At 41.7% G+C, this 19,967-nt stretch overlaps 2 protein-coding genes across 2 annotated transcripts in view; both read right to left on the reverse strand.

Annotated features, from left to right (window-relative positions):
- The window catches only part of osbpl5 (oxysterol binding protein-like 5), a 48,281-nt gene extending 46,650 nt beyond the window's left edge, over positions 1-1,631 (reverse strand). The window contains exon 1 of the mRNA XM_084477589.1: positions 1,499-1,631. The gene's annotated coding sequence lies outside the window, so the exon portion shown is untranslated. The remainder of the gene's footprint in view (positions 1-1,498) is intronic.
- Positions 1,632-2,491: 860 nt separating this feature from the next.
- The window catches only part of ptprjb.2 (protein tyrosine phosphatase receptor type Jb, tandem duplicate 2), a 35,489-nt gene continuing 18,013 nt past the window's right edge, over positions 2,492-19,967 (reverse strand). Inside the window, exons 8-34 of the mRNA XM_084477656.1 lie at positions 16,244-16,504; positions 15,521-15,790; positions 15,072-15,335; positions 14,381-14,650; positions 14,031-14,291; positions 12,893-13,150; positions 12,219-12,473; positions 11,613-11,885; positions 11,201-11,461; positions 10,386-10,646; positions 10,002-10,265; positions 9,649-9,909; positions 8,886-9,185; positions 8,497-8,646; positions 7,553-7,781; positions 7,185-7,303; positions 6,986-7,073; positions 6,851-6,895; positions 6,744-6,755; positions 6,514-6,601; positions 6,197-6,287; positions 5,778-5,851; positions 5,252-5,386; positions 5,016-5,132; positions 4,686-4,846; positions 4,163-4,298; positions 2,492-4,070 (exon numbers count right to left, since the gene is read on the reverse strand). Of these exons, the coding sequence (XP_084333782.1) occupies positions 3,915-4,070; positions 4,163-4,298; positions 4,686-4,846; positions 5,016-5,132; positions 5,252-5,386; positions 5,778-5,851; positions 6,197-6,287; positions 6,514-6,601; positions 6,744-6,755; positions 6,851-6,895; positions 6,986-7,073; positions 7,185-7,303; positions 7,553-7,781; positions 8,497-8,646; positions 8,886-9,185; positions 9,649-9,909; positions 10,002-10,265; positions 10,386-10,646; positions 11,201-11,461; positions 11,613-11,885; positions 12,219-12,473; positions 12,893-13,150; positions 14,031-14,291; positions 14,381-14,650; positions 15,072-15,335; positions 15,521-15,790; positions 16,244-16,504 (5,060 nt within the window). The 3' untranslated portion in view covers positions 2,492-3,914. The remainder of the gene's footprint in view (positions 4,071-4,162; positions 4,299-4,685; positions 4,847-5,015; positions 5,133-5,251; positions 5,387-5,777; positions 5,852-6,196; positions 6,288-6,513; positions 6,602-6,743; positions 6,756-6,850; positions 6,896-6,985; positions 7,074-7,184; positions 7,304-7,552; positions 7,782-8,496; positions 8,647-8,885; positions 9,186-9,648; positions 9,910-10,001; positions 10,266-10,385; positions 10,647-11,200; positions 11,462-11,612; positions 11,886-12,218; positions 12,474-12,892; positions 13,151-14,030; positions 14,292-14,380; positions 14,651-15,071; positions 15,336-15,520; positions 15,791-16,243; positions 16,505-19,967) is intronic.

The following is a 19,967-nucleotide window of genomic DNA, read 5'->3' on the forward strand; positions in this document are numbered from 1 at the left end:
CAAAAGTCCATATGAAAGATGGAAAATACGTCTATACTATAGAAATAAGCATAACTTTGAATGCCATAATTTCCATACACAGACATAGACAAAGAAGATTGCATCATCATTCATTGTTATCCTTTGACTACACTCTGACTGACCCGTTATCCAGTTCTTCATTTGTTTACTTAATACAAATATAAGTCAACACCATTTCGAAGTTGGTCCAACCAGACAAGTACATTTCGACTAATGAATTGCCTCATGAAGAAAGCTACAAGGTGTTGGGATTGTTCAGTAAACACAATATTGTTTTTCAACAGTAGCTAAGAAATATAGGCTTAAAATAAGTAAAAGTAAGCGTGCTTATCATCAGCCACCACTGGTTGTTCATAAGAGGGTACGCCCAAAACTAAAACATACAGCTGTTGCAAATATGACTTGGCCTATACTGCGTGATTACGCACGTTATAGTGGTTGAATATGTCTTACACCCACCGTCCACCTTATAGTTCAATAAGTGCCATCAACATATAACTGTTATGACAACAATAAACGGCATTCAAAATGCATAACCCAATAGGTTTTCAGAGCTTGGTACGGATTATTACGTGGTAATGGTTTGTAAACCCGTGTTGTAATTCGTGTATATGGCATGTCTCATCCATCCTAGCATTCCAAGGTTGCTACAGCCGAGGTATATTAAGCTTTACCAGACACAATCCGTAGTTTTCTGTCACATGCCACCTTTATGTAGAAAATCGTTAATATGCTAACAAGTGACAGGCAATGAAACACCGCATGGGGCATCCGTTCCGCTAACTTGCTAACGTCGTTCCCAGGCGTTCTCATCTCACGACGGAACGCCTGGAAGGGGATGCTCCAAACTAGCGTTACTGGCGAGAAAGAGGGCGGGACCTTCATCTACATGGGCGACAGAGCGGGAGGGACTTTTAATAGAGGATATCCGTTTTAGTTGCAAGTTTAGGATATTGCCCCGTCAAATATTACGTTAAAACCAAAAATATATTTTCCTTTCTGTTATTGTTGTTGTTATTCATCTCATGTTATAATAATTCTTGCTCCAGGTAATGTTCCCTTGCGTACTCAGATCATCGAAGTATGAGACGGGAAATTGCGTTGCAGCGGACCGGGATAACGCTACAATTCAGGATCCTCTCTCAGCCTACTAACTTGCTATCGTGGAAGACTTTAGCTTGTCGGGTACTAGCGACCCCAGTGACCACATAACGAGTAAGGTAGATCAATTATCTTTTCATAAACACTGAGCTGACTATCCAAATGTCAGAATGTTGTTTATTAGTCAAATTCAGCAGTGGGCTTGATCTCACAAATGAAGAAATTACATAATGCTATTTATACGTTGCTAACCAACGTAAGCTAGCACGTAGTTTTAGCACAAAAGCAACTAACGGTAATATTCACTCAAAAGAGCTATTCTGTTTACGCCATGTTGCCGATGTACAATCATATCAATACCATTACACAGACTTACTTTTTGTCGTGATCGGTCGTGCACATGAAGCTGTTTAAGACCTATTTTCCACGTAGCAACCCAGAATCCGCTACTCTCTACGACAGCTTCCTTGCCGTGGCTCTCTGGATAGCTCGACTGGCAGCCAGTCGGCAGAGGAGGACCAGTCAACGTACTGTGTGATGCAGACGTCTGGACGGAGGAGCAGTCAAGTTGGAATGGGTTCCTGGAGGTTTTGGCGCCTCCAGTGTCAACAGTGTGTCACTGTTTGAGGTTTACTACATAATCACCATGTACTCTTTTAATGCCTACTTAATGGGGCTCACAATTCTTATAATAGGCCTATAAATCATAGGTTTCTTTCCCAATCATTCAATGCTCTTTAGTTTCCACTGACATCAATCCTGTGACGCTGTCAAAAAAAATGATATATGCATATTATTGGCCTATATGCCAATACTCACAACAAAGTAATCAATTATATGAATATTGTTGCCTGGTCATTTGATTAGCCACTCTGTTTTATCAATGTTTGCAGCTATATATAATGCATTTTTGTGTGCAATGTGGAATGTACATTCTAAGCTATTCTATTAATCCAATATTATGACTGGCAGGCAAGCAGAATTCATAATTACTGCTAAAAAAATCTTTGAAGCAGCCTCTGTCTGTTCCTGGCAAATTAGGCCTTTAAAAAACTGCAGCATGTCTTTGTCTCGACCGTTAGGTCTAAGATTCAGAAATCTCCTATTATTTATTTATTCTTTGAGGGTGCACTTATCTGTCCATAACAGTCAGACTGGTTGAATAATGCAGGTGTTCCACATCGCTCCTGCAGAAGGCCATCTATTCCTGACATTGTGTTCCTCTCTTTCTTCTTTCCTGATCACCCATTTTCTTCTTATTATAGGAGTTGGTAAAAAATAATAAAGAAAGTATATAGAGCATAATAACATATGGAATACAATTTCCTCCGACAAATTGGTGATGCATCACAACAAAATGATTGCTTTATTATGGGTTAAGTGGTACTAAAACATAATTCAGTAGATTGAAATAGTAAATAACTAAACTTTGGTTTTCCATTGCTTAACACATTTTCCAAAACATAACTAGTAGGCCTACATTATCCAACATTGTACAACAAAACACAAATAGGCGTAAATCAGGACAGTCTAGAAGATAAGCAATTGCTGACGCTTACAGCCAGACCGCCTCATGGAAAACCCTGTGCTTTAGGAGCTGAAAATAGAAGTTTGGGATCCTCCTGGGGGTTTCATTTCTGCAGCATTCGCAGGAATAGATACAGTAGATAAGATATGCAGCAGGAAGTGACATCACGTCGTTACATTATTCTCTTACGCATGTATGTACAGTACAGAGCAAAGGGGACTAACAGGATGCGGAAGGGACCTCTCGGTCCCACATACAGTAGGCTTGACATTGACAGACTCCATATATGGCTGATGCATTGCTTCAGTACCTGAGTTGTTTTTAAGACCAACCATAAAGTCAAGGTCGGTGTCAAAATATTGTTTAACTACATTTCCAATAAATCAACCAAAAGTGACATGGTCTTTCTCTTCCACTCACGGGTGTTTTTAAATGGCAGTTAGGCGCTTACCTTTGATGCCATGTTGTTTCATTTAGTCAGCGTCCTCCTTCTTCCTCAGAATATATGAATCGGCATTGACAATAAGGCACCTATTTTACACAATTGGTCTAGTTTTATGGGGTCGCTATCCTTGTGAGGAGGAGAAAAGTCACATCTTATTTGAGTACACACAAATTTACCCCAGCCTAGTCCTTCAAGATATACATAGAGTAGGGAAGAATATTTTCATAAATGTATTTTTTTTTCATATTCTCTTTCAACACTTTCATTACAAAATATTCACACGTCATATGTAAAAAAGGTTGTACAGTATCAGAAATGCATCCAGTGCAAGCTCAGCAAATAACATTAAAATACACAAATACGTTATCATTTTCAGGGGAGATTACATTTTCTACGTAAAAATGATAAAAGTGTGCCACCTATTGGTTGTAGGAGGGTAGAAAGTGCAAAAAAGAGTGAATGTGACTTTCTAAAGCAAGCCAGAGTTCCTGGTTATTATCATTGTGGTAATATTAGTAATATTCACATTCTAGGTCTAAATCTAAGCTATAAAACATGAAAATAAAACAAACAAACCAATACATCTTCCACAAAACATTACTTGACCAAACATAAAGATAAAAAAATATAAAAAGCATAAAAGACCTATCCAAAATAAAAAGATCACCATATCATATCATCATTATATAATAAACATGTACAGTGTTTTCATCGACAACAGACAAATTACAATAAAACAATTATAAAAAGCTGCATATAAAAATAAATTAAAATGTCTATCTTAGAAGAGCGCAGAAGAGTGAGAACCGTTTCCCAGGTCTATGCATTGTGGTAATGATTTGGTACATTTTTTCTTGGTTCAATATTTTCGTAAAGACACATAGCATCAGTGTTTTGGTAGATCAGGTCCACATTGGTTCCAGTTCTGGATCTGATGATGTCCATTGCACACTGGTTCAAGAACACATACTGATCCTGTGGCATCAATGAACACTGAATCAGTCAACAATAAAGTTTCTATTAAAGGAAACAATGAGTAAAATGTGTCTTGGTGTGCAGTGACCTACCTCTGTTTGTACCATTAGCGTTCTGTGCATACGCAAGTCATGGATGGTGCCAAACACATCAACGACACTCTCCCTCTCAATCTGGAAGATCAGCCTGTCGATGGCTATGAAGGTGCCTGTGCGACCCACACCAGCACTGGGAGAACAGACAGAAAGTCAAAGTGACAGTCTTAAGCATACTTTCTGGTAACGCAACCCTGCCATTTATAGCTGTCGTTTTGCCATAGCGATGCGGTTGATGTTCCATTCGCACACTCTGCTCACGGAGCTTCCCAATGTCAAAGGGGTGCGACATATGACAAATAACTATATGAACCCTCCGCGAGGGCCTTAATTACGTCAATTCTGTTCAAGCACGGCATCTATTAATCAGGGCCTAATTAATCTGCACCTTTGTGTGTGCGTTTTTTTGTGTACCTTTGTGTATGCATCTCTATCTCTGCATATGTACACATGTGCGTGTGTGTGTGTGTGTGTGTGTGTGTGTGTGTGTGTGTGTGTGTGTGTGTGTGTGTGACAGTACCTGCAGTGCACGACAGTGGGGGAGTTTGCCGAGTACTGGTCCATGTGCTCTCTGACCAGGTGTCTGAAGTTGATGAGCAGCTCAGTGCTCCCTGGAACACCGTGATCCGGCCAAGCCGTGAAGTGGAAGTGCCGTACAGAACGAGTCTCTGCTGTTTTAACCTGCCAGGGTAACACACACACACACACACACACACAAATACAGATGCATGCAGAGACACATGGAGAGTCAGAAACACATATACAGAGGCAGCATAGATATATACAAATGTATACACAGTTATTGTGTCAGAGCAAATTATGATTCGCAGTGACATAGATTTCATCTTACATTTTTAATGTCAAAGTCCCTGATAGTCCAGTCTTCAAGCACAATTTCCGATGTCATTGTCACAGTGTTGTTCCCAAAGTGCTTGGAGTCCTCAGGCCAGTATTTCTCACATTTCACCTATGAGGAGAATCAGAGAAGACCATTACATACGTGTGTGTGTGTGTGTGTGTGTGTGTGTGTGTGTGTGTGTGTGTGTGTGTGTGTGTCTCTGTCAGTCCATTCTACTTGGTACTGACCCGTCCCTGCTCGTTACAGCGTGTCAGCATGACCAGCGTCTGGATGTTCTTCTCCCAGATCATCCGCCAGAACTCGTTGACGGTTCCGGGCAGAGGACCCTGGGCTCCAATGTACTCCTTCTTGGAGTTGAAACCCTGTTTGTGTTTTTTCCCAATAAACATTGCTTAAAACATATCATCATAATTCACCCTCTGTTTGTTAAAGAGTTACCAGAAAACTAAGTAGTGAAACTACAGGGGTTGCAGAAAACACATTGCACATTAAACACATTGAAATGCCAATGGTGATCAGTCACCACCCAAGTGTGGTTTTTGCATATTATAGTATCCAACGCATTCAGACAGTGCAATCACCATAACCAGCGATTCCACCAGTAGTTCTGGACTTACAAGTGTTCAGTTACTCTGTAACATGCCTCATGTTTTCAGCAGCAGTCTTAACATTACGTGTGGCCATGTGATGATGTAGAGAGTTAAAAGAAAAGAAGTAGGCATGGAGATGGTTAAGAAGAGAGTGAGTACGCACCGGCATGTAGCTAGCATTGATGTAGTCGTCAAATGGACTCCCCTGTATAGAGAGTTTCACCCTAGACGAGTCATCTAAGAGGAATGAATGAATTGATAGAAATGAGAATCAGAAATAGATCTGTCGTATAAAGGTTGTTCTTTCAAGTTGTTACATTAGGTATATAACTATGTCATTCTGAATTCTGTAAAATGTTCACTATTTCCAACAGTTATGATTGTTATATGGATTATGATCATTGTTTGGAGTCTCATTTATGTCCAAGGGTAAATAAACAAAGTATGATGAGGAATTAGGAGATGTGATGTGGTGATAACAGTTTGACATGACGAAATGTTACTTCTGGCCCAGCGAGTCGAGTCCAGACTTAAAGTTAGTTTTGGCAGAAGGGTGATTCCAGAGCATGGGGATCATCTTACATGGAAGTACGTTGTTGTAGCGGTTCTTGGTCTTGTTTTCCAGCGACAAAGCACTATTCCTCGGCTGGGCGGTGCCTACAGGCTTCAGGTCCTTGGAGACAGACAGAAACATACACACATGTATACTCACAAGCGCCAACATGTTTATCTGTGCTTGTTTAGCAGCGTAAATTAAGCCTAGGCCTTAAGTTTGCTAGGTTCATGTGTGTAGGTAAAATGCAAAATGTGTTGCCATGACGGCAGTACGGTACACACAGCCACAATAAGAACGTGTTTTTTTTATAACATTCATAGTTACATGAAGCCTGGTGGCTTACCTCAAACTCCTCAGCGAAGCCACAGTTAGAGTCTGCCTTCTGCTTTCTGTAATAGGCCTCATAGTCCTCCACGTGCACAGAGATGTTTCTGTTCATAACCAGAGATCAGACCCTTCATTTCACTGCTGCTCCTGCGCTCATAGCTCATGTAGAGGACTTTACTCATTCAAATACAAAGGGCTCTCATAATTAAATTTTGGGTATATGTAGGAGGAATGATTGGTACTCACACTTTCTGCCTACTGTTCGGGGAAGCAGAAAGGGCCATGAATGAATGATATTGAAATATATATGATTATAGTTGGATAAAGAAAGAGGAAAAGGAGTAAAACCTCACCTAATTGAATTGATCTGGATGTCCGAACATTCTTTCTTATTCATTCTATTTAAAACAGAGCAGTCACAGATTAGTACTTTTGAGTCTCGGGGTCTTGTTAATATAATCGATTCTCTAAGGGAATAGTGAACATACTTCTTCCAATAGACGATGAAGCCAATGGTGATGATGAAGAGGACACAAAAGACTCCCAGCGAGGCCCCAACAGCCGTGCCAATGACAACTTTAGAGGTGAAGGAGATTGAGAGGACAAAGGGTATTCACAAGGTTTCACTGCATTTCTCTCTCAGTAAATGGTATGGCTAAAGGCTTTAGTGGCTAGAATAAGACAAACCTGGGTCCTGAGGCAGTATGACAACTATAGTATAGAAGTCAGTTATTGTGACCAGTGATAACTGGGAATTCACAATACCGCCCGACACATTCAGCCAGGTAAATAACACGACAGCAAACCTGAGATGAAACCAAAAGCAATTTTTTTTTACTTTTTCATCAGCCACAGTACAAGGTGAAAAGAAAAAAGTCTTACATTTATTCTTGAGATAGAGATATATATGTTATACAAGCTATTAATTATAACAAGGATACCTATACTCCTAGTTATAATATATATATATATATATATATATATATATATATATATATATATATATATATATATATATATACATTCCTTTTTGGAAAATGTGTCCCTGTCCATACCGATATTTGTGATTGGCTTTCAGTGCACCATTGGTATATCCTTTCCAAGTTCCACCGTCCCCTATCTCAATCAGCAGATCGCTGACTTCTCTTATATATCTTGAGTTATCTCCAATCCGAACTGGGCTGAGGTTTTCTTTCACTGTTGCCAGGTATGTAGATGTTCTGCCTGCGCGCCAGTCTTGATGGGTTTTGTTCAAGAACTGTTTGAGTTTAGATGAATCCATGCCTACAGGATAGACAAAGAGTAGACAAAGAATATACACCTCTGAAAATGAAATGAAAATACACCTTACACTTTAACCTAGCAATTGTAAGTGCTCGGCACTTGTTTCTATGAACATATTTACTGTACTGATAGCGCTATATTGTTGTTTCTCTTTTTTTCTGACAAATGTACTTACAATTGTAAGTCGATTTGGATAAAATTGTCTGCTAAATGCCCTAAATCTAAATGCAAATGTTATGCCATTGTTTCCCAAACGTTTTACTTTCCGGTCTAGAGAAATTAAGAGGGCCATTCCACTTTATTTAGCTAGTTTCTACTAGCTTTTTTTGGACGTTGCCCTACTTCCCCCTATGTAGTTCCTTTGTGTCCACCCTAGAGGTCACACCCCTCACCCCCAGCAAGGAACCACTGCCTTATCCAACTGGAATGAAGTCATACAATATATGCCGCTATGCCACAACCAAAGTGCATACATTCCTAGCATGGTTTCCCAGTGTGAATCAAACCCCTAACCGTAGCAATCTGAATGCGCTGCACCACCAATTGACCTAGAAAACGTAATGACATTCACAACATTGTCGTTGACATTGAAATACACATCTGATCTACTATGACCAACAATTAGATCATCATTCAGAATAATGTGTGACATTAAAGTGCAGTGCATTAGCCTGTGCATACCATAAACAGTTTAAGAGGATAAGCCAAAACCCACCGTTGAGGTTGTCGGTCAGGAGCACCCCGTAATATGTTATTGGGCCAGTGGTGGAGTCAAGCATCTGGGGCTTAATGTTTAAGGTAAACCTGTCATGGGCACTCCCAGTCACTTGCACAAATGATTCATGGTCTGGTGGGATGATAGGATCTTGAAAAAAAAGAAGAGAATTGATTAACAAGCCATGATGCAATATGATTGAATATAATTATACCCATTAATCAACTCAATAAATAGCTTAAAAGATGCTCTAGGTAAGAGGCTGTAATTTGTGGTGGCATCTGTAGATATTAGTGAGTGAAATGCTCTGTAAAAATATCCTTTCTCACCCCCTCTCTCGCTCCAATAGTATTGCCAATGAAACGTAACACTAAAGATGCATATCCTACCTGTGATGCCAGTGATGCATTTTCGAAGTACGGGATTGCTGGGGCTTCCACAGCTCAGTGTCTGCATGATCACTTGGTATGCTGTATAGTACTTCAGGTCGGGGATGGTGTATGTACAGTTAGTGCTGCAACTATCCGTTAGGTTCCAAGTAGTTCTATCATTGTCGTCTTGGTACTGGTGATGGCCTAATTTGAAGACAGAACTCATGCCTTTTGGTCGGGTCCAATTCAAGATGATGTGGCTTTGGGCTTCGGTTCCATTCGGACTTGAACATGTGAGGTATTGCACCGAGCTGGCTTCTACAACACCAGAACAGAGATGTAGATAAATTAGTGCTTGTGGGTCGTTTCCTGTGGATCCTAAAGAGGAAAGCTCTGCGTGACACAAGCAACTCCAAGGACAGCATCATTAACACAGAATATTATACTCAATTTACCTTAAAACAATATTTCACCCACTAAGATTATTTGGCTTATTATTACGTACTTACCGACTATTGAATATGTGCATAAACTGACATACAGTATTCAATTATTAACAATATATTTTTTTCAAAAGGAGGCTCAATGGGTGAAATATTGCTTTGTTTGAGTGTTAGTTAAACCACAATTATCTCTGACATTAACTGCATATTGTATAAATACGATTAGGGTTCAGATGAATGAAATCACTTAGAAGCTGAAAACTGGTTATTTGTAAAATAATCATGAAATATCACTTATGCTTGAAATAAACACAAAATACACACTTTAATGGACATACTTGTGCAATAGGAAAGATCCACAGCATCAGATTCAGTTCCATCCAAAGTCACTGTGGTCACACTGTAATTGTAGGGGCTGCCAGGATCCAGTCCAGTCACGTTAAGTTCCTTCTTGTCTGTTTCAGTTTTGTTTATTTTTCCAGGCCTAGACCATCTTACCAAGTAGCGATAGCTTGGTCTGTAAACAAAAGGCTCGTCCCATGTAAGCAAGGCGGTCTCTTCTTCTGGGTCGGCATGGAGGGAATGGACAGGCTCTGGTCCTATTCAATTAAGAACAAAAACAGCCATATTACTTGCCAGGTTTGAGTGTGCTTGTTATCATTTCATTGTGTGCGTGGATTGAAATCCTTACTTGTGGTAATTGAGGTGGAAACACTGCCGCTCCTTAGCATCAATGGCCCCACTGTAGCTACGGAAATGTTGTAGGTTGTTCCGGAGTCCAAGTGTGAAAATGTATAATTGTTGCTATTGGTGGAATTCCATTTGGTTTGGTTTGATTGGACATAAGTCACCACATAAAACCAAGAGTCTGTCCTGAGATGGGCGTGCTGCCATCGAATCTCAATGGAGCTGTTGCTTTTTGTCAGGGGTTCAATCGCTCCAGGTGGGTTCGGCACTGGAAGAAAAACATAAATTGTATCCAAGTTGATTTAAACTAATCATTACATTGAATAAATGAAGCCACAAACAACAACACATGCATGCCTCTGCAAAGCCATCATGTATTCACACTTACAAGTGCCATTGGTGATCACCCTGGAGGTTGTGTTGAAGGGCCCACTGCTTGTAATCACCGTGGCCGAATACTCAAGCCCGGGCAAGAGGTCGGAGAACTTGTAGGATAAGGTATCAAGTAAGGGAGGGGTTGCTGTTAGCAGGTCACTGCTGTTCAGATAGACATAATAGTGCTCCACAGCTCCTGTAGGGATTGCCCAGGACACCAGGATGGTGTTGTTGAGGCCTAGGTTGGACACGGTAGGGTGGACCTGCTCCGGTTCTGTGTGAGGCGGAGCGAGCACAGAGAGAGATCACAAGAACATTGGGTAAAACTAGATAAAAACGTCATACGTCATGACCCATTCATAAGCCTCTAGTTAATTTAGTAATCACTAACAAAACATTCCTTTATAAGCCCTAATTAATGATAAACATATCATTAACAAAAATGGATACACATTTGTAGATGATTATTAAGTGTACCTAAAAAGGATCAGGTGTGATGTTGATTAGCAAATGCAAGCCATGTCCAAGCTGACCCTCTGTGATGATGCATAGATCAGCATAACAAATTGTCTACTGGATAGGCTGGTAGGCGAATGTATCCATAATACTTATTAATCATCTAAAAATCGATATTGCCGTTTTGTTAATGAGGAGTAAAGGCTAATAAAATACTTATAACGGGGGTCCCATCTCGTTTGGCACACAGCCAGGTTAGGCATAGGACATAAACTAGCCTTCCCGGTGTACTCTGACACATTTACTGAAATGTTGTAATGTGTACTGGCCCTAGCAAATAAACCAATATGGGAGGAGAGGGCTGGCACATACTGGTGTATTGACAAGTGCACCGGGCTTCTCCCTCGATGCCTGCCTCTGAGATGGTCAGAACGCAAAACTGGCATTTGGCTCCAGGTCCAAGTTCTTCCATCTCTGCCAGTTCATTTACAACTGTAACATTACGGGAGGTGCAGCCACTCGCTTCAATCCTGTATTTGTAGGTGTCCCGATATATCTGTGGTCTCTCCCAGCTCAGGCCAATGGCGGTTGTGTTGTGGGTGTTAGCTTGTATGGTACCCACAGCATAGGGCTCTGCAGACACAAGGACAGAATGTTTGAAGGCGAAGCCTAGACGGCGTAGCCCATAGATACAGTATATATAGAACACTAGACACAATAAAAAATACAAATAAGCTTTGCGTTACGAATTATACTGTATCGTTTTAGACATGGAGGAACATACGTGTATAACAGGCCGTTGTTTCGGGGTAAAGAGTCTCGGTGCCGTCGCTTGTTTGCGTGGTAACAGTACAAGTATAGTTGCCCCCGGACGCAAGACCGGAGATATTGTGCGGGCTTTCGAAAGCTTTGTCATTAGAGTCAGTAGAGTTGTCAGTAGAGTTGGAGACGTGCACCAAGTAGGAGTAGCCAGATTGGAGCTCTCGCTGAGACCACATCAAGACCACAGAACTGGGAGCAATTCCAGTCTGTCTTAAATCACTCACAGGATGCGGTCCTGCAAACATTGAACAATGTTAAAGAATGTAAAGTAGATATAGTCTACTTATATCATATGTTTTGTTTGGATGACCATGGATGGTGTTCCTTAATAGTCAACACAAGTTAAAGAAATATTGTTATACGTGTGCGTTTCAATACATTTATTTATTTATTTATCTGCTCTGAATAATATATAAGCATGCAATATGGAGCTTGATTGGAGCTCCATATCGATGGAGTTTTCCTTCATTCATCTGTATCATTTGATTAAAAGTTAAATTAATGATCAATTGCACTCTTTAAATCTCACTCATTTACTCTGTAATGACGAGTTTGCAGGTTCACTTACTGGTAGAATTAAATGTCGACACCATTGTGCTCTGGTAGCCTAGTGGGCCAACTGTTACCACAGTGATGTTATACAGTGTCCCTGACTGGAGGTCCCCCAGAAGAAGCCAGCTGTTTCCCGTGAGTTCAGTACGGTTCAGGTAGGACACTGAGAAGTTGTATTGACCAGTCTTCCCGTATTCAGGTGAAGACCAACTCATGTTGATGGAGTCGGTAGTCTGGGACTCTACTGTCAAAGGACCTGGAGGGTTTGGAACTGTACAAAACGAGATATAAAGAAAAAAACAAAGATATAATCCATGTTTTCAGAAATGCGTTGCGGGACAGCCTCCAAACTGAACCTCACTCGCGAGGGGGTTCATTGAACACAAATCCACGTATGAAAATGTGAAGGGAGAACGCCACAGATTGGACTCTTAAAATTTGAATGAATCATGTTGATTAAACGTTTACTTGAGTACAACTATTTAGACTCCCACTTTATTGACTTAAGAGTTCAAAGGATTACAACAGGAAGCTAAAAGGGAACACATATATACAGTATATACGTACAAAGTCAGTTCAGACATTAAACCTTAAGTTCATGAAAAAAAGGACAAAACTTTAGGTCCTTCTATTATAGTTGCAGAACTGAGACTTCATAGCTAATTTCAAATATGGAATAAATTGACTCACAAGTTGCATTCTCAGTGGCCACGCAAGCGAACTCGCCACTCTTTGTGCAGACTTTGATACCGTACAGTGTCCCTGGATTCAGGTTCTCAAACAAGACATCAAGCGTTGTGTTGCTCAGATGGGTCTTATTTTCGACCAACTGGCCAGCTCTGGTCAGCAGCACAGAGTAATAATCCACTTGGCCACTTGCAGCTTTCCAGGTTACGGATATATTTGTAGTAGTTACCAAGGTAACTACTCCAGACACTGGATCCGTCCCTGTTATAAAGTAAGTAAAATAAATATGGCAAATTTAGAAGGTGAAAGCATGCAAAATAACAAACAAACTTATCACCATATTTCAATGTAGGTATATGAACAGACCAGGCATGGCTGTGTAGACCATCATATTGTCATCATAAAACTGCAGATAACAAAATAACCCGAAAATACTAGAACATGTAAAAACTGTTTCAGGAATGACGTAAACAACAAACACCCTGAAAATTGTTACAGGAGAGAAAGTTGAGGCACACACTATGCAGATAACATGAAACTTATCAATGAGAGGTTGGAGAAGAGGCTCAATTGTCTAATGGCGTTTGGTTCTATTTCATGTAGGCTACGTCATATATATATATATAGAACACTAGATGTCTCGTCCGCGCTGCTGGCCAATGGAGTCGAATGTCCACACTGGCGGCCATCTTGCCACAGTCAGCTCGCTCACCCATAACATTGTGTTGGTAGTGGTACATGTACTTTATAACTTGCTCAATTTTCAACTGATTTTCAAACGGTTTGGTTTGTGATAAATGTCAGAGATGTAGTTATGACACTGCATACTTATGAATAATTATGTTATGTTCTAAAAAAATGTAATAATCTAAAATAGGTACAAGATTTCCCTTTAGAAATAGTAGTTTGTAAGAAACCAAACCGTTTGTAAATCCGTCAAGATTTCAGCGAGATAAGAGTATTAGCGTTTGTGCAGATCACTGACCTTACCTCAGGTACCACCAGAAAGCTTGCCTGTGACAAGATGGCCGTCTGTGATGACGTTCTAGACGCCAGGATACCTCCCCTTTCTCTGCTTGGCCCACCCAGAGAATTTGGCCTGCCAATGAGACAATGAGCGAGGACCGTGCGAGAGACATACCTGCGTAACTACTGGTGGTCTCCTTTGTGGATTTGACTTCTTGTACAACCGTTGACACTTGAAAGGTGTAGTTTACTCCAGGAGTCAGACCGGTGACGGTGTACTGCTCGGTGGTGGTGTTAAATTGTAGTTTTGGGAAGTTTCCAAGTACCGTGACTTCATAGGAGTAGTCTGACTTATGGTCATCCTGCCTGTCCCAGGTCAAATGGACAGCAGTGGTGTTCACATCAGCTACCGTAAGGTTGGTGACTGCTTTCGGCACTGCAAAGGAATCCATAAAACTAGATTAGAGCTACATTCGATTTGAAATTAGTTGTTTCACATTGTTTCCATCATTCAGAAATACTCACTTGTGTAACCGAGTTCCTGTTCCACAGCAGATTCACGCCCTGGCACCAACACTGTGACATTGAAATAATATCCAGTTCCTGGTTGTAGACCAGTTACAATTGCCATAGTGATGTTGGACTGTACTGGTTCAACTGTGGTTGTTCCTGACAAGTTTGTAGTTTGAATCTTGTATTCATAATACGATTGTTGGTCATACGGATTGAACCAGTGCAACTCGACAGCAGTGGTGTTGACATTAGTAACATTAAGGTTGGTGACTGCTCCAGGCACTGGAAAAGAAACCATGAAATCAGATTAAAGCTTCATTTGATTAAGAAATATTGATATTATTTACTAAAATAGTGACAGGGTAAATATGCTAAGGTGAGGTAACGATGTTGTAGGGTATCCTGAGCAAAAATAATTCAGACACTCAATGACTGTAAGGATCTGGACCCTGACCAACACACTACCTGATTTTTCCATTGTCGTTAGTTTGATGGCCATCACCTGTTTTCTATTAATTTTAGTTATGCCTCTGTTCTTTGGTTCCTTGTTTATTTCTGCCGGTGTGATTTAATCTGGTAAAGATTCCTTTCACACCTACCCTCAGTCTGATCTTTGCATTTTGGTTAGCCTCCACGCCGTGTCAATGACAGAATCTGGGACATAGTCTACATGATGAAGATAAAGGAAGCTTCAGGGACATACCTGTGTAACTACTGGTGGTCTCCTCTGTGGATTTGACTTCTTGTACAACCGTTGACACCTGAAAGGTGTAGTTTACTCCAGGAGTCAGACCGGTGACGGTGGACTGCTCGGTGGTGGTGTTCAATTGATGTTTTCGGATGTCCTTTTCAAGTACCGTGACTTCATAGGAGTAGTCTGACTTATGGTCATCCTGCCTGTCCCAGGTCAAATGGACAGCAGTGGTGTTCACATCAGCTACCGTAAGGTTGGTGACTGCTTTCGGCACTGCAAAGGAATCCATGAAACTAGATTAGAGCTACATTCGATTTGAAATTAGTTCTTTCACATTGTTTACTAAATTACAATAAGATGAATGCAAAAAATGTAAAACTGTGAATATGACATTTCTAGGAAGGTGAGGTGATGCAGATTTATGGTTTCCTTAGCAGATATCATTCAGAAATACTCACTTGTGTAACCAAGTTTCTGTTCCACAGCAGATTCACGCCCTGGCACCAACACTGTGACATTAAAATAATATCCAGTTCCTGGTTGTAGACCAGTTACAATTGCCATAGTGATGTTGGACTGTACTGGTTCAACTGTGGTTGTTCCTGACATGTTTGTAGTTTGAATCTTGTATTCATAATACGAACGTTGGTCATACGGATTGAACCAGCGCAACTCGACAGCAGTGGTGTTGACATTAGTAACATTAAGGTTGGTGACTGCTCCAGGCACTGGAATAGAAACCATGAAATCAGATTAGAGCTACATTTGAAAAAGCAAAAAAAAGTTTGACATTCTTTACTAAAATACATTAAGATGAATGCAAAAATAAGGGATACACTAAATATGACTGGGAATATGCTAAGGTGAGGTAACTAGGCTATCCTCAGCAAATATTATTTAAACACTCGATGACTGTAAGGATCTGGACCCTGACCAACACACGTTTTTTACTTTGTCGTTAGTGTGATGGTCATTACCTGTGTTCCATGTATTTAATGCAAGTAGTTCCTGCCCCTGTTTAAGGGTTATTTCTGTGTGATTTCATGTAGTAAAGCTTGCTTTCACATCTACCCTCAGTCTGATCTCTGCATTTGGGTGCACCTCTCTGTAAGTGCCGTGTCAATGACAGAATCTGGGACATAGTCTACATGATGAAGATAAAGGAAGCTTCAGGGACATACCTGTGTAACTACTGGTGGTCTCCTCTGTGGATTTGACTTCTTGTACAACCGTTGACACCTGAAAGGTGTAGTTTACTCCAGGAGTCAGACCAGTGACAGTGTACTGCTCAGTGGTGGTGTTCAATTGTAGTTTTTGGAAGTTTCCAAGTACCGTGACTTGATAGGAGTAGTCTGAATTATGGTCATCCTGCCTGTCCCAGGTCAAATGGACAGCAGTGGTGTTCACATCAGCTACCGTAAGGTTGGTGACTGCTTTAGGCACTGGAATAGAAACCATGAAATCAGATTAGAGCTACATTTGATTAAAAAAATTTGACATTGTTTAGATGGGTTGTGGCGTGCGCAAACATCCACGATTACAAGCTAAACTGACGGAATGGTATAAGTGCTAAGTGAGGACAGGAGGAGAATATTTCGGGCAGAACTGTAAAATCTGTGACGGTGAACCGAGCACAGGTGGTATGTGGTGATGTTCTTAGAATGAATCCATGAAACCATCGCGTCCAACGTCATCTTACAACCTGTTACGTCCCCCTGGTAACGCATACCATGGCGATCAGGGAAGGTGTCCTTCCCCTGATGTGGTGGGGGAGGCGCTGCTTCACTACTTGGGCCATTTGGCTCTTCCCTTTCTGCAGCAGGTGCAACTGATTGACCTGATTGCCCTGATTGGCCTATAAAAGGAGGAAGACATCCAGCCTGTCGGTCGCTGGCTGCCTGGGTGACAGAAGCTGCTGCCGCCAACCTCATCGTCTTTATTTTGGTTTTGTTGTACATTCTCATTACACCAGTCCATAACACATTACACATAGTTAAGCTGCCATCTACACTGATACTTAATTTCCTTGTTAGGGCCTTTTATTCTTAAATAAATATACCAAGAACTTGTCACTGCGTGTCTCCCAATTTGTTATGCCATGCTTGAGCCATGTGGTCATAACAAATTGGGGGCTCGTCCGGGATAGGTTTTGCTAAGGTTTTTTTTAAATATCTTTCCAAGGCCTGTATAGTTAGTTTGAGAGTGTTATTGTTGGGAGACTCGCAGTGTTTGAGTAGTTGGGTTATTTGTTTGCTTTGCTTGGTTGCATATTTGGTTAATTGGTAGTTTTGATCTTTTTTTTGTTTGAATATGGGTTATTGAGTTGGCCTGTTGATTGATTTAATTGATTTGTTTGGCTTGCAGCTTGCAGCAAGGGAGAGCTTGTGAGAGGGATTAGTGGCAGTTTTCCTTCCTTTCTGGTGACCTGGTTGCCGGTTATGATCCTCAGCTGGTCGGTGAGTAGTATGGGATTGTTTGCACCTTAAATGTCATTGAAGCCAGTGGGTTAGTTATGAGCTAAGTGAACCCCCGTGTAGGAGTAGAGCGTTTATCGCTGTTTTTGTTTTGTTTTGTTTTGTTTGTTGTTTTTGGGTGTGTCGAACGCGCTGGGGTTGCTAGCAACCAAATTGCATGAGGACACACCGAAGACTAGTTGGTAGCTAGATAGGGACTTCTACTTCCAGTTAGATACGGGGCAGCTCTGATAATTATCCCTTCTGTGCTTCTGGTGATATATCACGCTACTCACCGTTCTGAGTTGAGGCATTATAGCTGATAACAGGTTATTGGTACTACTGATTAAGCATTTGTGGACCGTTGATTGGCTTACAGTAGGATGGATCTTTTTAAGGAGTTTGTGGCCAGTCCATCAGTCGAGTTGCTTAAAAGAATGAAAGTTGAAGAATTGTGGCGGGTCGTCACACATTATAGCCTTACCCCCGATGTTATGCAGGGTCGGTCTAAGAAAAAGGAGGTGTTTGCTGCAGTACATATGGGGTTAATTGACCAGGGCGTGTTAGAAGATGACGAAACATCTAGCCCAGGTGGTTCACCCATTAAAGGGGCAGGGGCTGGATTTGTCTCAGTGGGTACGGGTCTATCCTTTGCAGAGCAAAAAGAACTGTTAGCCATGCAGATGGAGTTTCAGGCCCGAGAATGCCAGAAAGAAAGGGAGGTGCGTCTTGAGCTAGAGAGGTTGCGCCAGGCAAGACCTAATGCTGACGTAGCTGTTGATGCAAGGTCTAGGGACAGCTTGGGTGATATGGTCCGTCTGATGCCGAAATTTAATGAGAGGGATCCTGATGTATTTTTCTCATTATTTGAAAGTCTGGCAGAGGAGAGAAGTTGGACAGTTACAGACCGCACTGCACTGATTCAGAGTGTGCTTCCGCCGAAGGCTCAAGAGGCCTACTTAGCACTTGACCCTGTAGAGAGGAAAGTGTATACTAAGGTAAAGGAGGCCATACTTCTGTCTTATGAGCTGTGTGCAGAAGCCTATCGATTGCGCTTCAGGAATTGGAGAAAAACTGAGACGCAGACATATGTGGAGGTGACGAGGGAGATGGTAAGCCACTTTAAACGTTGGCGTGAGGCAGAAAGGGTCACTACTCTCGATGACTTATGTGAAGTGTTGTTACTAGAACAGTTCAAGAATATTACACATGAGCGCATTGTAAATCATCTCAATGAGCGTAAACCAAAAACCGCCCTTGAAGCGGCCAGGTGGGCAGATGAGTTTGTGTTAACTACCAAAGTTCCATCTGAGTCACGTGGTCATAGCGGGGGAGGTTCTAGTTTCTTAGCTCCATACCCTGCAAAGTTCCCAAGTGGGAACTTGGGATTCTCTGCTCCTAACCCACAATATGAACAAGTTCGTCCCAGCAAGGGTGATTTTAACTCCACATGCAACTATTGCTTGGGGAAAGGACATTGGAAATTGAACTGTCCTGTGCTGAAAAGTAAAAGAAATGGTGGGAAGGGTTTATCTGGGGGTACTAGTAGACCTCATGCCCTGGCAGTTCCGGTTGGTGGAGGACAGGGGGCACTAGACCTAGATGCAGAGAACATGTGTCCTGAAAAACCGGCCATGGTGGCGTCTGTTGTGCCAAGCCTTCCTGTGGTTGTCGAGGTTCCAGGGGTCTCGGAAGGTTCTAGATTGCTATGGGCAGATATGGTTCCGCCTGATTACAGTGAGTTCATCAGGGAAGGTTTTGTCTCATTGGTGGGTAGGTCACAGAAAGTACCTGTAAAGATTTTGCGTGACACCGGGGGTTCAGCATCATTCATCCTAGACTCGGTGTTGGATTTTTCTGAGGAGTCAAGTCTAGGGAGGAGTGTTTTGATCCAAGACATGGGGATGCATACTTGGCCGGCTCCCTTACACAGAATCGAACTTGACCATGAGCTGGTAAAAGGAGAAGTGGCAATAGCACTGAAATCAAAGATGCCTGTAGAAGGAGTGTCTGTCGTTTTAGGAAACGATTTAGCTAAGGGGTGGGTTTGGGGAGGTGTTCCGCCTCCTGTGGTGACTTCTGGGCCGACTATCTCTACTGTGCCAGACAGTAGTGAGAAGGAGTTTCCAGAGGTTTTTACTGCTTGCGTAGTAACTCGTTCGATGAGTGGGACAGGGCCGGAAAGGGGGATTAAAGAGTCTGGAAGATTTAAAAATGCGGTGTCTCAACTTCCTGATCTGCCTCTTGCCCTGTCCAAGAGTGAGCTGATTATAGCCCAGCAGGAGGATCCTGAGCTGAAGGGACTGTTCAGTGAGGTGAAGCCAGCAGACGAGATGGAGAGTTTAGCCTGTGGGTACTTTCTACTGGATGACATGCTGGTCCGTAAGTGGCTTCCTCATGATGACTGTTCGGTAGGTGATCCCGTACTTCAGGTAGTTGTGCCTGCCAAGTT

Source organism: Micromesistius poutassou (genome assembly GCF_964030765.1).
Source record: "Micromesistius poutassou genome assembly, chromosome: 13".
Classification (NCBI taxonomy): Eukaryota; Metazoa; Chordata; class Actinopteri; order Gadiformes; family Gadidae; genus Micromesistius; species Micromesistius poutassou.